The 17,759-nt window shown below is 48.0% G+C and overlaps 1 protein-coding gene across 2 annotated transcripts in view; it reads right to left on the bottom strand.

Annotated features, from left to right (window-relative positions):
• Window positions 1-17,759, bottom strand: part of DOP1A (DOP1 leucine zipper like protein A) — a 1,012,538-nt gene that overhangs the window by 63,891 nt on the left and 930,888 nt on the right. For both annotated transcript variants that reach the window (XM_078648131.1, XM_078648132.1), the window contains one exon: window positions 602-766. In XM_078648131.1, coding sequence (XP_078504257.1) covers window positions 602-766 — 165 coding nt within the window. The remainder of the gene's footprint in view (window positions 1-601; window positions 767-17,759) is intronic.

The raw sequence follows: 17,759 nt of genomic DNA, 5'->3' as shown, positions 1-17,759 counted from the left end.
TCAGTGATGACAAGTCTGGGTGTGCTCGGGAAGGAGGCAGAGTCGCTGGCAGGCATGGCATGGTTTTGGAACTGCTCAGGAAGACACATTCAACCTGCCTGGTGAGACGAGAGTGTAGCGCTGAAATATCTTGATGTGTCTTGGCCAGATTCAAAGCGAAACAGCGTGGCCAGAAAAAAGCTGGAGAGCAGGGAGACGAAGGGCACCGAAGGAATGTGCCACCACCTTACCAGCAATATATGTTGAGCAAATGGCGCATGACACAATCCCGTGCTCATCGCCAATAAAGATGTAGTGGCGACAGGAGCCATGTTAAGAGGTATGAAGTTGTATTACTTCTTACTTACACAACTGCCCTCAGAATTCCGCTGCAAGACTTTTCCCCAACTGCCAAATTCCCCAATGTTCTAATACCATGCCTGGGATTCAGGTGCACAACACAAGGGAAGGTAATGGGAAAAGAACAAGTACAACAAAGGAACAATAAGCGGCTACTGATATAGTAACATGAGGGGCATATAATGCAAACATATTACATTAATAAAGGTACAGACACTACAATTAACAAGGATTTCAAAGGCCTTGACTTATTTCTACTTACATTTGAAACTGGGGAAGATTCTCTGATGGTAATGCCAAAGCCAAATCCAAGAATTTACAAGCAGACAAGTAAAGGTTTAACCACCTTTGGCTGTTATATGAGGTGGAGAAGCCATTGCCTCCTGTGTACGTGGTTTCCAAGCCAGCAACAGTTGGACCTGAAGTTCTTAATAACAGAAAGTAGAGATACAATTAAGCATACAACGTTGCTCTAATTTTGAAAAACATAATTTTTACGTTTTATACACTATTTACTTTCTTTTTGGTATATATACTTTTATGAAGCTATTTGTGTACAAAAGAAGGCTTAGCTTAAGTATAGCTTGAGTTTATATCAATGCTAACGCTTCTCACTCGACTCAGACACCATAAATTCTTAAGTCAAAGAAAAAACACTAGTGGGGAGCATGAAGGAACACTTGAATTGACATGCCCAAACACATAATGCGGTGCAAGCATCTAAACGGTGCCAATTTATCAAGATCTTCTTCAGAGTAACAAAATATTTGCAGGAAAATTACAAAGACGCATATCAAAAAGTGTTACATCACACAAGGGACAAGTTCAATGATCAAATGCACAGCAACAAAACTTCAGGTACTCCGTTAACAAATAAGGCATTGTTACCAAAAGTTACTATAGATTGTCACAATGCTTTAGTTTTTTGAACAATTAATCATTGTATTTTCTTCAGAGGAATACCGCAGATGGGAACAAATGATATTCTTATGGGGTTCTGCTCCAAAACTGAAAAACTCTATATTGAGGCCCTCGTTCGGAGGCCTATGTAATTCCCAATTTGTTACCGGAGTCGTAAATGACAAGGAATGCATGAATAATGTGATCTTTTGGGTTTTGTTCACACATATGTTAAAAATTGGACCATTAATGTATCAAGGATTTGTCTAGACTCCTGCTGTTATATGTTTTCAGCAGGCACCATATTATAAGGATTACATTCAGGCTCCATTTTAGTTTTCCATTCTAACTTAGATTCTTTTGGAGATGATGGTTTGAACATGCTTTTCACTAACACGAAAAAAATGCCATGCACGCATTTATTATAGTTAGACATTGTTGTTCTGTAGTCTGCACTGTTCATGGACACATTAGAAAGTGATGTCCTTGCTTTCTTTTGTGCTCGTAGGAGAAGACTCTTTTACCCAAACTAAACAAAGATTTTTTTTTGCGTCTCTTGCAGACCGAGATAAGGCGGGTGTTTTATTATTTAAAATTCACCCGTTATGAATTCAGGTGAGAGGCACTTCACACCGGAGATGTTATGGATTATGAGGTTATGCTGCTCTAATGGAGTTAAGAGGTCTTTGACCACCACATCATCTGGGTGACCTCCCCAACTAAGAGACGATGCATCAGTTACCACTATGACCTCCAGAGCGAGTAATGAGAGCAGTTTGCCATGTGTAAGACTGATGTCGGTCTTCCACAAATGGGGCCCCTGACATACCTCGTTGGTGATACAGATGTTGTCTGAGAGGCTTTCTCAATGTGCTTCCTACTGCAGGCACAGGTTCCACTAAAGAGTTTGGATGTTCCTCAAAGTGTAGGGTACTAGCATAATGCAAGACACTAACCAGCTCAGGAGTCTCAAAACTATCAAGACTGAAACAGAAGCTTGCACCTGTCAAAGCAGGATCATAGCCGGAATGCCACAGATTAGCTATGGCGGACTTCCAGGTGAACATGTCCAAGACGGCCCCCGTAAAGGGCAGTTGCTATAACAGCGGAAGAAGAAACTTGGATTTATTGATGGAAGATCACCAGGGTGGATGACAATATTTTCATTTTCTGAAGGCAGGGTGAGACTAGCTGAGACAATATCATCTTCACTAGCCAGGTTTCAAGGTACAGGAATACATTCATCCTTGACCTGCAAAAATGTGCCGCAACCACTGACAAGACCTTTGTAAACACCCGATGGGCTGATGTAAGACCGAAAGGCAGGACGGTAAACTGAAAGTGGTCTTACCCCACCACAAATCGGAGATATTTCCTGGGGGGCTGCCTGACCGGCAGATCCAGGGATTCCATCAAAGCCTCACTATCTGAGGGATGAGTTCAAAACTTAGAAGTTTAAGATCCGTTACAAACCCTTGTGATTCTTGGGGACGATGAAGTGACAAAACTAACATCCCGTTCTTAGCGCTGCCTCGGGTACAAGCTCGAAAGCCCCCTTGGTGAGGAACATCAATTCTTACATGGAAAGAATACTGGCATCTTCCACCGATGTCTTGTTTAGAATATGGAGAATGTGAGTGGCGGTGTCTAGAAAGGTAAGGGAATAACCAGTCTGGACAATCCAGAGGATCCATAGGTCTGAAGTGGCTGCGAGACTGACCGTGAGATGTGTAATCTTTTCTCCAGCTCGCTACTGGCCCAGGATGCCCAATCAAGAGCAAACTAAAGGATTTTGAAACAGTTTTCTGGTTTGATGTTGGTTACTGCCCTTGACTCTTGGCACTGACTTTAACACCTGGCAAGTCTTTTTATATTGCTGGATCGCCTGTGATGGCCACTACTGTAGGAAGACCACGTCCATGATGTAACTCCAGAACTTCCTGTAGTGCTGGTTGAATTGGTGGCGAGGAGATCGCAATCCCAAGAAGGTAGCTGCAACTTTGTTTTAGAAATGCCCCATAGCCACCCAAAACTCTTCTCCAAATGGTCTGACACCATCCAAAACCAGATCCATCAATGAAGGCTTGGCAGATCCATCAAGTCTGTGGTGTTCAGGTCAGAACACACAAATTTGTTTAGCTCAGTCGTGTCCATCTTATATTATTTATGCGAAAAGTCATAACTTAGGTCTCCAAGTAGCACAGGAAGAATCTCACGGGACATTCCACAGAGGGTGTGACTGTTCCAACAGAACAGGAGATGGCATTCAAAGAACACCATGTCAAACTGCTCAAAGAAAAACCTTTTCTGCCCATTGCATCAGTAAGTTATCTTGAATTCTTTGTCCACAGAAGCCACAGGAAAGACGTTAGGATTCACCTTGCAAGTGGAGGCCTGTACCACAAGGCTCTCAGAAGAGGGGTGCAGTGTCACAACATAGGGTTATCAAGAGCACGTATATGGTGGCTAGCAATAGGACAATTCACCACCAGTTTAGAACATGGTTTTGACCAGGCAGAGATAATCAGGAGCATCAGAGGTTTGTTAAATAGCAATGGGGCTCTGATGTAGACGATTTATTTGACAAATATCAGTAAGAAGAAAAGCCTTAGGTTCCTCAGCTACATACTCATTGGAGACCTGAACTTCCATCTGGACAACCCCAGCGACCCCAACTCCACCACCCTCCTTGACAATCTCGCCAACATCGGACTGAAGCAACTCATCACAGCACCAACCCACAAGGCTGGACACACCCTCAACCCCATCTTCGCATGAGGAAACAGCGTACACTTCAGCCCACACCATGCAACCCCCATGGACCGACCTCCACTGAGTACATTTCCTCATCGACAAAGACAAGCCACACAGACTCGCTCCGTGCCCCGCAAAGGAACTGGAACAGAGTCACCGAAGACCAGCTCAGCTCCACCCTCAACCGCAGCACCCCCTCCTTCGCAACCGAAGCCAACCTCGCAGCCAGGGAACTCCACACATGGGTCTCCAACTGCGCAGACAAGCTTGCCCCGCTACACAACGCCGACAGACAACGTCCCCAAAAAGCTGCATGGTTCACCACCAACCTCCAAGAAGCCAGGCACAGCTGCAGCCACCTGGAAAAGAACTGGAGAAACAGCAAGACAACTGAAAACTACACCACCTACAAGGACGACATGACGAAATAGTACCAACACATCAGAACCATCAAAACAACCTTCATCTACAACAAAGTCCTCGCCAACTCCAGTAACTCAAAGGAGCTCTTCAGCGTCACCCAAGAATTCACCAACCCATGCGGCCATGCCTTGGATATCACTCTCTCCCAGGACCTCTGCGACAAGCTCGGATCCTACTTCCACCTGAAGATTACATACCTCTACGACAACTTCAACGACCACACGCCTGATTCCGCAGCAATCCCGCCCTGTGTGGTGACACAGGGCGGGATTGCTGCGCAGACCAGCCAGCCCACCTTCTCCTCCTGGACTCAGATCCCGACAGAAGAGACCGCCTCGACCATGAAAGGCATCCACTCAGGGGCCTCTACTGACCCCTGCTCACCCACAACTACCACAGAGCTGCCACCATCGCACCAGAACTACGACACACTATCAACACTACCTTCAAGACCGGCGTGTTTCCTGATGACTGGAAGCACGCAGAGGTCAGGCCCCTGCTCAAGAAGCCCTCAGCAGAACCTAAGGCCCTCAAAAACTACTGGCTCTTCCCCTTCGTGGCAAAAGTCCCTGAGCAGACCATCAACACAGAGCTGACGAAGTACATCGAAGACAACGTCATCCGCTACCCCTCTCAATCCGGATTCCGCAGCAACCACAGCACCAAGACCGCCCTACTTGCTGCCACAGACGACATCTGCACCCTCCTCGACCAAGGCCACACAGCTCCCCTCATTCTACTGGACCTCTCAGCAGCATTCGACACAGTCTCTCACCGCACACTCACTGCCAGACTACACGACACCGGCATACAAGGAACTCCCCTCGACTGGATCCGATCCTCACTGGCAGAAGTCAAAGGATCAGACTGCCTCTCTTCCTCTCCGAACCCACAGAAGTCAACTGCGGAGTCACTCAAGGATCATCGCTCAGCCCTACCCTCTTCAACATCTACATGGCCCCCATTGTCCGACAGCACAGCACCAACATAGTATCCTACGCTGACAACACCCAACTCATCCTCTCCCTCACCAAGGACCCCACCACCAGGCTCAACTTCCAGGATAGAATGCAGGACGTCGCAGCCTGGATGAGCAACAGTTGCCTAAAACTCAACCCAGAGAAAACAGAAGTCCTCGTAACCACCCCTTCAGCATGGAACACCACCTGGTGGCCCACAGCCCTCAGCAAACCCCCACCCACCCACCCCCATGGATCACGCGTGAAACCTCAGCATTGTAGTCGATTTTTCCCTCTCCATGAACCGTCAGGTTAACGCCGTCGCCTCCAGCTTCTTCAACACCCTCCGCATCCTCTGTAAGACTTTCAAATGGATCCCACCGAGTCAAGGAAGACAGTCACCCACACACTCATCACCAGCAGGCTGCACAACGGAAACGCCCTCTATGCCGTCATCAACAAGTCCCTACTCTGTAGGCTCCAGACAGTACAGAACACAGCCGCCAGTCTCGTTCTCGATATCCCCTGACACGAACACATCAGCCAACAACTACGAAAGCTCCACTGGCTCACCGTCAAGAAGAGAGTCACTTTCAAGGTACTCATCTATGCCTACAAAACATTGGCCCCCAATACCTAAATGACAGAATCACCCTCCACGTACCCAAAAGAGACCTCCGATCTGCCAACCACTTCCTCGCTGTGACCCCACGCATCCAAAGAACCAGAGCTGGGGAAGAGCCTTCTCCTACATCATGGCCAAGACCTGGAATGAGCTCCCTATCCACCTCAGACGCGCCCTCTCCCTGGATACCTTCAGGAAGGCCCTCAAGACCTGGCTCTTTGGATGAGCTGAACTACTGACCAACCTCCCTCCCCCCCAGCAACTTTAGACCCTCTCGGGTGAGTAGCGCGATTACAATTCCCTGAATGATTGATTGATGAACTTGGAGAGGCAGTTCTAGCACATCGGCCAACCTCCTAAACACAAAAACGGAAGATGTGCTTTCTTCGGTTAGAAACCCAAAGGCCAAGTTAACATGGGTTCTTGATAGGTGTCTAGGCAATACAATGAGGGAGTAGGAAGTTATCAGCCTCCTACTCATCACTGTAATCATGTTGGTAATGAAGACCTTTTATTGTTTCAGACTCGGACCCAAAAACAGCCTTCACAGTCCTGAAGTATTGCTGCCAAAGTAGAAGAACTAGATGAGAGTCTTCCTGCATTTCTGGTTGGGCCTTTATGATTGTATAGTGTGACATTAATTGAACTATGTCTGAAGAACAATCAAAATCTATGGCTGTAGCTGAAGCCAGAGCTGGAATCAGCCCTGCCAATGGATGAACAACCGGAAAGCAGAGAATTGATGCACAGCTTGGCATCAGAAGTGGAGTGTGCCAACTCTGCTCTGTGAACAGCCTGCTCAAATCAATGTATCTGGACCTTCCACTGGGTATGTGCAGCCAGAAGGCGCATCAGAGGGAGCCAGAATCATTTGAAAATCTCCAGCATGGCCTCTTGAAGGCCTAAACTTACTGCAGAATCAACAAGGTCCAGAAGAATTTGAGGCACCATCGGATGTAAAGAGGAAGACAAAGGCAGTGTTGGGTTTCTGAAAGTCAGCTGTCAGACCTTTCTTGAGATCAGCAGCATTTGTTCATCAAAGAGCCTTGCTTATTTTTCCAATGCTACCTTTTTTACTTTCCTCTCAACTTTGTCGTCGAATTACATGAGTAGGGTGATCAGGACCAGGCTTATAACCGGGATCGAGATCAGAGGCAACCTCGCTTTTTATTCCCATTGATGTCAAATCTGGCTTCCAACTCCCTGATGGCTTTGGGGTATACAAAGGAGACTTTGTCACATGGCTTGCAGTCATGTTTGGTGCCAATGCACCACAGATAGACCTCATGTCAATCCTTAACCGATATCTTCTTCTGGCACCCAACACTTTAGCTGGTTTGGGTGGTAGTCCAACTTAATACAAACAACATGGGCAAGGATGCTGTATATTATGTATCGACTTGCACATGTAAAACATGCTCTGATTTTAACTCCTTCCAACAGGATTGTACTTATTTCGTTCATCTTTGGATATGTCCGTCTTTCTGCTTTTATCAACTTCAATCAATTAATCATTAAAGAGTTATATAGCGTGGCTACTCACCTGTGAGAGTCTCAAAGTGATGCGGGGTAGGGGATACTGATCCGTCTGGGTGTGGAGGTTCAGTCAAAGAACCAGGTCTTGAGGTCCTTTCTGACTTGGGTCAACGATGCGGATTGCCTAAGGTGGAGGGGCATGGTGTTCCAGTTCTTGGTGGCGAGGTAGGAGAAGAATCTTCCTCCGGTTCTGGTCTTGTGGATCAGTGGTAAGGATGCCAGGGCGAGTTGGGCGGAGCGGAGTTGTCTGGGGGGCGTGTGGAATGCGAGGCAGTGGTTCAGATATTCTGGTCCTGCGTCGTGGTGAACTTTGTAGCCATGTGTGAGGAGCTTGAAGGTGATTCTCTTGTTGACTGGGAGTCAGTGGAGTTGTCGGAGGTGTTGTGTTATGTGGCTGCGGCGGAGGATGTCTAGGCCCAGTCTGGATGGACTGCAGCGTTTTGGACATCTCCGGAGCTGTTTCTGGGGGATGGCAGCGTACAGTGCTTTGCCACGGTCAATTCTGCTGGCTATGAGAGCACGGGTGACCGTTTTTCTGGAATCAGTGGGGATCCATCTGAATGTCTTTCGAAGCAGGCGGAGCGTGCGGAAGAAGGATGAGGATACTGCGTTGATTTGGCAGTTCATTGTTAGTGGGGAGTCCAGTATGATGCCGAGGTTGCGTGCGTGGACCTTAGGGGTCGGGGGGGGTCCTAGTGCGGCGGGCCATCAGAAGTCATCCCAGGCTGAGGGGGCGGATATCAGGTTGAGTACTTCGGTCTTGCCCAAGTTGAAATTGAGGCATCTGTCTTTCATCCAGGTTGCAACGGCCTTCATTCCGCTGTGAAAGGCAGCTGTGAGTTCGTTGGTGAGGTAGAGGATCAGCTGGGTGTCGTCGGCGTAGGAGTCCGTGGCTTCTAATGATGGCTGCGAGGAGTGATACTGCAAACCTGTTTGCAATGAGTCAATTTCAGAGATACAAAGGGTGGTGGTCGCTCACATAGTTGGTGCTGTTTCATGTGTAGACAACGCACTACATGACAACCCCTGACAATGAATCACTGTAGGAAAATGCTTCTTTTTGCATGATCACCCCCATTTTTATTTTTACTGATGCTGCTGTTTTGTTTATTTTGCATGCTGGGGCTCTGCTAACCAGGCCCTAGTGCATGTGCTCTGACCCCATAAAACATGTCAAATATGGCTATACTCCTAATTGTCATATTTGAATTACCTATAAGTCCCTATGGTACAAAGTGTGCCCGGGGTCTGGAAGTTAAATACCACTAGTGAGCTGCAGCACCCACTATGCCACCCACTGCAATGACAGTGCAACCCGACTGCAGGCCTAACACTTTTGACTAAACCTAAGAGTAGCACAGGCGATAAACCCATACGCTTTATAACAAAGTTTACTTAGTGAGCACATAAATTTAGACAGATTTTGCAGTAGAGATGGGATTTTTTTTGCATGATCCAATTTTGAAAGATAGGGTGGGCGTTTCCCATCTCTAACCTTTTAAATAAATACATCTCTAATAGATCTACTGGTGCATAGTTCCCAAACCAAAGATTTGGTAAAAACCTGGGACAGGGTTTATACGATGTGGACAGTGCAAAGCATGCCGGTACAGCACTAATACACAGGAGATTGTACTTGCACAGACACAAAAGAAGTGGCTCATAGTGAAACTTATAATATGCAAAACTAAACATATTACATGGTATATGTCACTGTCTGCCCTTGTGGCAAGTGGTATATTGGTTCAACTATTTTTCCTGCTAAAAAGCACATATTAGAGCACATGCGGGCAGTAACCAATAATGATCAGAGCTATAGTGCGGCTAAAAATGTTAATGACGGCATGAAGGTGACTGGAGGGGGGCGTGGCTTAGGAGCCGATGGGGCAGGCTGCGTGAGCGCTGAGCTCCGCATCCGATCCCCGGTATTCTCCTGATCTAAGGACCTCCCGGGCCCCCAAGCAGAGCCGCTCGAGAGAGGAGCAGTCTGGCAGCCGAGGCCGTCGAGATTGGCCCGAAACTGGGCTTGAGGAGCAAGCGGCAGCGGTTGATTATCGGAACGGGGTCGGCCTCCGGAGGTCCCAAGATGGCGCCGGGCTCCTTTGTCTTCCCGGGAGCTGGGACGGGCGCAAAAGGCAGAGTGCGGAAGTAGAGGCTGTGGAGTGGAGGGCGCTTTAAATCATAGCGTGACGCCCTGGGGGAGACTCCGGTGCTACTGCCGGGCGGTAGAGCGCCCTGGACCACGGCGGGCGGCCCCGGGGAACACTGTAGCCGTGAGCGGATCGCAACTTACACCTCGGTCCTCCGAGATCGCGGAGGACCCGGGAGGTAATCGGAGGAAAGGGGGCCCAGGCTTATAAACTACACAGAGCCCTACTGACTTTTTAAAGGGAGATCGCTGGCTGCCTGAACTCCGCTGGATGAATTACACTGGGGGGCCCCCGCCCTGGACGGCGGACCGACGGGGGCTGTTGCTGTAGCTGGTTGGACCTAGGACCGCGGACTCACTGCGACGGCGCAATACCGGGGGACAATACTGGGCTTGCCATCTAGCACGGGTCTGCGAGGAACCCTCCTGTACTGGGAACACTGTGGAGGGCCTGGCGGGTTTGATGGTGAGCGGGGAGACCTGATACCTGCAGCGGCGAGGACTGCAGATCAGTGTGCAGCCCACACTGGATAACGAGCTGTGGCTGGGGTGTACCAAAGGATTGCAACTGCGACGTAAGCTGGCCGTTGGGCCCTAAAGGATTTGGGAGCAGTATTTTTATACCGGACTCAGTTGGGAAGTGCGTGGTAGCCCGCAACGCAGGATCGGATAAACTACCGGCTGCAGTCATGGGCAAGCCTCGTGCACGGAAGGAGGAGGACCCGCCGCCGTCCGGAGCTGAATCTCCATCTCAGGAGAACAGAGAAGACCAGGAATCACCAGGAGACCCGGGGATTCAGATCCAACTCGATAAGATTCTGGCGGCAATAGCGGATTCTAGAGTTGCCCTCCAGCAGGACATTGCGCAGGTGGCGACGGGGCTGGGTTTGCTACGGGCAGATCATTCGAAGCTCGCCGACCGTGTGAAACAGGCTGAAGCGACAATACAGGAGGTTGGCCCTGCGCAGAAAACACTGTCTGTGGCCATGGCGGATGTGCAGGATCGTCTCACTGTGCTGGAGCGACGGGCTGAGGATGCGGAAGGCTGGAACAGACGAAATAACATCCGCGTGGTGGGACTGCCAGAAAAAATTGAAGGGTCGGACATGGTGAGCTACTTGGAGAAATTGGCTCAAATCTGTAGTAGCCCCATAGGGACTGTCGAGCTTTTACACCTTGGAGCGGGCGCACCGAGTCCCGGCCAAACCGCCGCTGCAGGGACGCCCTCCTCGGCTGGTGGTGGCGAGGCTGTTGCACTTTAGCGATTTGCTTCTCCGAAAGGCTCGGAGCAATGGCCTTTTTCAAGTGGACAATAGCAAGGTAACGCTATTCCTGGACTACTCGTTAGATACACAGCCGCGCCGCATGTCCTTTCAAACTATCAAGAGGGAGTTGCGCACAGAAGGGATCCAATATTTTTGTTCTTCCCAGCCAAGTTGCGCATAGTGCTTGATGGACAGACCAACTTCTACGATAAGCCGGAGGATGCGTGGGAGTGGTTGGAGACCTACAGAGCGGGAAAGGATGGCCAGGAAAGGGAGGCTCGGGAACTGGCTGGAGAATCTCTGCCTCGCAGATCACGACGGCTGCGGCGCCATGGACGGGGTTTGCGGAAACCATTGAACTCACAGACTGCCATGGAACGTAAGGGAGCTCTGGAAGCGGTGACGGCGATCTCTGGAGAGTTGTTGAGGACCACACCAGAGGCGTCGGACCTTGGTAGCGACAAAGGACGATCGGAGGCGGAGTCCTCAGTGTCGGATGACCCATGCCTGCCAACGGTCACTCCCGGAACTGCAGATGGACTGCTGGATGAGTAGAAGTAGCGATTATTATGGACTGGTAGTTTCCTATTGTAATGTAGTATTGTTGCTATTGTTTTTCAGGTTTCATAAGCGCTTATAGCGACGCAATGAGTGTGCGAGGGGCGGGATGTCTTTATTGGAGAGGGCTGGGAGTTTGCGGGCGCAGGGATTGCGGGGAGCTTTATGGGGTCCCGGGCGGTACGGGATTAATGGGGATTCGAAGGTGGGCAATAATTGTGTTGTTGGTTTATTGTAGGTCACTTCCTAGGCCCTATCCACCCTCCACCGGATGGTATTAGTTTGCATTCCTTGGCTTTATATGGGGCACATATAGGCTTTCCTGTTTTCAGTTTCTATTTTTGGTAAATTCTGGTGGTGTTTTCTCAGTGTTTTCCAGTGATTTCAATACCTCGAAAAAACAGTGCTTTTCAGTGGTTACTCATTTTCGCGCCATAAAAAACAACTGAAATGGTGTTTTACCGGTGTTTATGGTACCCTTTGCTTTTATTATTGCTTGCTTTCTTAATTGGTGCATGGTATAAAGCCAGTCTATGTACAGTGTATATGAGGTCCAAATAAACTTTTACACCATACAATATTTCTTCAGTGAATCTTTGGTCATTTGCGCTCTCTCTTTCCTTCCCATGTACACTTTCATTTGTGAAAAGGCCCTCAAGACATTGGCACTTGAGACTGGCAACGCCAAAACAGACAGTACACAATTTGCCAACTCTGGCCACCAAGACTCTTGCAGAAAGTGCATACATGACATCCTCGACGTTCTCACGCCCATTAACAAATTGCACTGAAACCAGGTCACCCTAGCCCTACTATCTCCCGTCAACCTACATGATGCATCCAACCAGTGTACGGGCAAAGGAGTGAAGTGCTTTACAACCTTCAATAAAATTCTTACATCATTGCAAGTTTTAGCTGTGCAAAACTGACTCTGTCCGGTGGCACTAAGCTCCCCACTCTAAGAAGGGGTGAAAAACAAGATAGCCTTGTTAAGTAAAATGGTCGTATACAGACCTGCGAAGTACTTAGGTGCGGCTGCAGTTAGACAGACGCCAAAACACAATAGCTCCTCTCCCCCCCCCCCCCACGTGAGCCAGGCAGGGGGCCTGGTGTTGCTCTGGCCCTTTGGCCTTTCACACCTCGGCTCCCCATTCTCTTGTCTGTCTTCGCCCCCTGCACTCTGTGTTGCACTAAACAATGCCAGAACGTTCTTTAATGGCCAGTGAGGTAAACAACGACAATGCTCGATCACTTCAGTGATTCTGAAAAATGTGGACGGATGGTAAATTGTTAGTTACATGCAAGGCAGGAGCCTGATATCCGACTGACTCGGTCTCACACCAATAGGTCTTTAATTCAATCTTAACGTTTCCCTAAACGATATACTTTTGATTTATGTATGGACTTTGCATTAAGCACTCGCTGTATATGAACAAGGTCAAGACACTTTGCAGTCGTAAATAACCTTACTTAACTGCAGAAACTAGGCACTCTCTGCAAACAACATAGGAAAGATGCTCTGGATCAGCAGAATCAGTCATCAAGAGCTCATATCTTTTAGAAAGTAGGCCTCAGAGGCAGGTAAAAGCCAGATGTAACAACAAAAATTGCATGTTTAAAAGTGGCAAGCTTGGCACAGATGAATTCCCAATGTGCAATACACTAAATTCAAATTGTAATTTGCAAAACGAACGATGGAACAATTTCAGACATCTTTCACTGTATGAGGGCCAGCTGATTAAGACGGGGTGAGGGCGTGACACACAAATTCCATGGATGGCTGGCGACTTCTAGCTTGCAATGTTGGTGCAAGTCAAAAACTAATGGAGAAGTTTATTGCCCAGCCTCCATCCCTTCAATCACTTGCACTGGGTCAAATCCTGTCTCAGGAATATGAATGACCCGTACCATCTGTAACTCCATTGTGTATGGATCTAATGCACTGTGAACCAGTTGTTTCCGATAGCTGACCCCAATAATTTGCCTCAAGAATGTACCTTGTACAACTCCACCCAAAGGAAGAGGGGGAACCAGAGGTGGAGCGAAAGGAGGTCCCTTGCTCTGTAGATCATAGGAACACACTTAGAGTGGCACAAGATCGAGCACACTTGCAATAAACTAAAACACCCCATCGAAAGACCTGGTCAAAGACAAACAGTAAGCAAACGCTTAAAAATAGGATGTTTTGTTATTCAAAGGTCTATTAACACCTTAGCAGCTATGGAACGTCCAGCTCCAGTGCTGAACGTTCCATTGCGCAGGTGCAGTTGGAACGTCCAACGGCTGACTGCAGCACTCCCGAGGTAGTGGTGCCGTCGGCCGTTGGACTGGGCGCAGCACTTATGAGGTTAAAACACAAGCGGAACACTGATCCCCAATTTGTCACTATCTCTAAAAGTGGCAGCCAGGAAGATCTATTTCACTCAGTGGGCTGAGAAGAATGTTGTTGCTCTATCCATCTCTGTAATGCATGTGGACAGACAGAAGGGCAACACCTAGCCATGCAGTGAGAACTCCCACTGAAGGTAAACACCTTGCCATGTAGTGAGAACTCAAAAAGAAGATGACCACACACTGCCTCAGGGATATTAAAAAGCAAGACAGAACTGATGTACGTTTTCGATCCCCCACAGACCTTCTCTTCCTATGGCACAGACCATTCACAGCAGACAAGATATTACAATAACAATATCAGGAAGAAACAGGTCTTAGAGAGGTTTCAGGAACGACATTCCACTGTAGGGCAGCTTCGGACAGAGGAATCACTTGTGAGTTGTATCTCTGGTCAAAGAAAACTCAGTGGGTTAATGCGCTCGCTGCAGAATTCTTCTGTTTAATGCTAGAATTGTGGAGCTGCAGCTGATACACCCATGCCTTGCTCTTTGTTATTCTCAGCACTGTCCCATAAGCAGCGTAAGTCAGCACTTAAAACATGCGTGTATGTGAAGGGAACAAAGGCAGAGGCTGTTTGTCATTCTCTTGTTTGTCTTCGCCCCCTGCACTCTGGCGCTCATGTAAAGCGCTCTGATACCTCCGGGTTTTGTGTGCGCTGTCAGTACCCCTGGAGTTGTGTGCAGCACTACACTTCAGACCTCGCTCTGGAACTCACGACGCCTATGATCTTATGAAAAGGCAACTTCTCTTGTTAGGGCTGCACAATAAACACACACACACAGTGGCGCACTTGACATGTTTCAAAGAAAACTCAGTGGGTTAATGCGCTCGCTGCAGAATTCTTCTGTTTAATGCTAGAATTGTGGAGCTGCAGCTGATACACCCATGCCTTGCTCTTTGTTATTCTCAGCACTGTCCCGTAAGCAGCGTAAGTCAGCACTCAAAACATGCGTGTATGTGGGCACACAATACAATTCCATTTTGTTGTTGCAATGTATCGCAAACTGGTGACATCTCCTCTAGATTAATATTCCAGATAAGCTCGAATGGAAATTTAAATAATTGACTGACAAACAATGTAGCTATTCATCATAGATATATGTTGCTTTGTGTAGAAGCGTTCGTATTTCACCTTTCACTTTACTGCCATTTTAGTACTTAAGTATGCATCTGAGGCAGTGGCTACAATTTACAGGTTCCTTTAAGTAATGCCTGGTCTCAGGTGACGTGCGTCCTTTGAAGTTTGTGCATACAATGATGGTTGGTTTACAAATGAAGGTTTCAAAACTCGTCTCTGCAGATAAATCCATTGTCGGGTAAGCCCTTGACAAGCCTTTCTCTACAGGAGATTCGGTAGCTAAAAGTAGTTTTGCCCTTAAGCTTACGTCTCAGTTTCACTATGTGATGAAAAATGATACTTTTTAAAATATCCATAAATACATTGCATTTCCACATTAAAAAAGTAAAGGTGCATAATAAATTTTTTTTTTAAAAACATGCGTGTATGTGAAGGCAACAAAGGCAGAGGCTGTTTGTCATTCTCTTGTCTGTCTTCACCCCCTGCACTCTGGCGCTCATGTAAAGCACTCCGATAATATGTAAATGGTCTTTTCAAAGACCTGTGAAGTACTCGGGTGCGGCTCTGTCTGTGCCCGGGAGGTTTTCTAAGCAGGGGCTGGGGGGAGGGTTTAGACTGCAGCCCTTTGAGCTCCATCGGCGTTGTGGGTCTGCCTGCCAGCATCTTGACCTTTTGACACAGCCTCCTTACTGCTCACTGACTAACTCCGTTAATTTTATTATTGATAATAATAACGCAAAGGCAGGTCAATTAATGCACCACTGAATGATGCCCTGCCACCTTTCCTGTGAAACAGCTCCCTCGCAGTATTTATCTGCTGAGTCTTGGAGCACCAGCAGTCGTCTTCTCCTCTTGATATTCAATGCGGGCAGAGATGTTTGGGGACAAATAATCATGACATCAATTAAAATACGATCTGTATGGTAATACATGTGTGCCTGTGCTTTTTTTTTTTAGAGGGAGTGACTCTGTTATTGTTCGAGGTGAGTGCCGGATTGACCTCCCTGGAAGCTGGTTACCTCCCACACTGCCCTCCCGCCCCCATCCTTGTATTTCATCTTTGCTCTTGGTAGGAAAGCTGGAAAGCAATCAAATCATTATGCGCCCACCCTAATTAGGGAGTTTAGCAACTTTAACAATGAATACATTACGCACAGAGCACCCCACTGTGGAACACCACAAAACCTAGCGCAAATAAAACTGACACTTACAGGGGTTGCTCAGTACGCAGTTGCCAACCAATTGGGTGCCCCTAATTTAATGGGGGTGACTCATTGTTTCCCCGCTGTTTGCTTCCACAAAGCAAGTTCCAGGATAGTCCGTGTCCCTTTATGAGCTGTGAAAGCTCCTTTTGTTGGTGGCGCCCCTCGGGCTGTTCTCAGACAGAGGCGCGACAGGAGACACTCTGCTGCCTTTGTCCAGCGAATGCGGGGTGTGGGCTTCTCTCTGCTGTCCCGCGACCCTGCTGGCTTAAATCCGCAGCAGTGGGAGGACATTCCTCAAGGATAGTTCTTTTTTGTGCTCCTTTGGCTCCCTCAAGTGGCCAAGCGGAGCAACAAATATGTAAAAAAAAAATCAGTGACACTCGAAATATGTAAAAAAACAGTGACACTCGGTTTAAACCAGGTCACCTTATTTTCAATCGGTAGGGTACTATCGTTTACATTCGGTTTAAACCGAATTCCGAACAGCCTAGGCACATAGTTTGGGTAGTTTGGATGGGATTCACTATGTTGGTGCCTGTTCTGGGGGGGAGGGAGATGTACTGGGTAGGATGGGGTTGTTTGGGGATGGACTTAGTTTTGTTAGGGGGTATTGGCTGCTGGTGATTTTGCTCGAAAATATAGAACTGTTGAGTGTTGTGTGTTTGTGGGTCGAAGCCGCCATCTTGCAATCGGATGGTGGGGATTGGTCTGAGTGGATCATACCTTGTAGGCATGGGTCCGTCACCTGACGTGAAATGCATAACCTGGAATGTACGGGGACTGCACTCCATGCAGCGTAGGTCCACGGTTCAATCCTATTTGGTCCGCAGGGGAGTGCATGTGGCTTTGCTGCAAGAAACACATCTGACAAAGGCTGAGGGGCATGTGTTACAGCACAGGTGGCAAGGGCAGCTTTATCACACCACTTACTCGGCATTTGCACGGGGAGTTCTGATCTGGATTAGGGCTGGGTCCCCTTTCAAATGTTGGATCAGCTAATTGACCCTGATGGTTGCTATGTCGCAGTTAGGGGACGCCTTTATGGGCGGGAAGTGACCATTTGTTCTGTTTATGCTCCCAATGTAGAGCAGGCATCCTTCCTGGAGACTCTATCCTCTACTTTGTCGGACTATTTCACGACACCTGTGTTGATGGGGGGAGATTTTAACTCTGTTGTAGATGTCAACTCGGACAGATCCCACTGCCTCGATTAACAAATTGGCTAGAATTCGTGCCCATTGGCAAGATAGTTGGGGATTCATTGACATTGTAATTGTAATTGTAGGCATACTTATAGAGCGCAGCTGTCACCCAAAGGGTATCCTGGCGCTATGACCACAAACACTCCTACAGATGTTAACTACACTGCTCTCGGAAAGAGGTAGGTTTTGAGATCCTTTTTAAAAGACGAGAGATCCTGCTTGCACCTTAGGGACAGAGGTAAGGAATTCCAGAGTTTGGCGGCCGTAAAGCTGAAAGAGCGGCCGCCCATCCTCACCCTTTTTATCCTGGGGACTGTGACCAGGAAGGCCGAAGAGGATCTCAAAGGTCTGGCACGTCCAAAAGGTCGTTGG

The sequence above is a fragment of the Lissotriton helveticus genome, chromosome 6, assembly GCF_964261635.1.
Source record: "Lissotriton helveticus chromosome 6, aLisHel1.1, whole genome shotgun sequence".
NCBI classification, from domain to species: Eukaryota; Metazoa; Chordata; class Amphibia; order Caudata; family Salamandridae; genus Lissotriton; species Lissotriton helveticus.
This window is presented reverse-complemented; position numbering and strand designations above follow the sequence as displayed.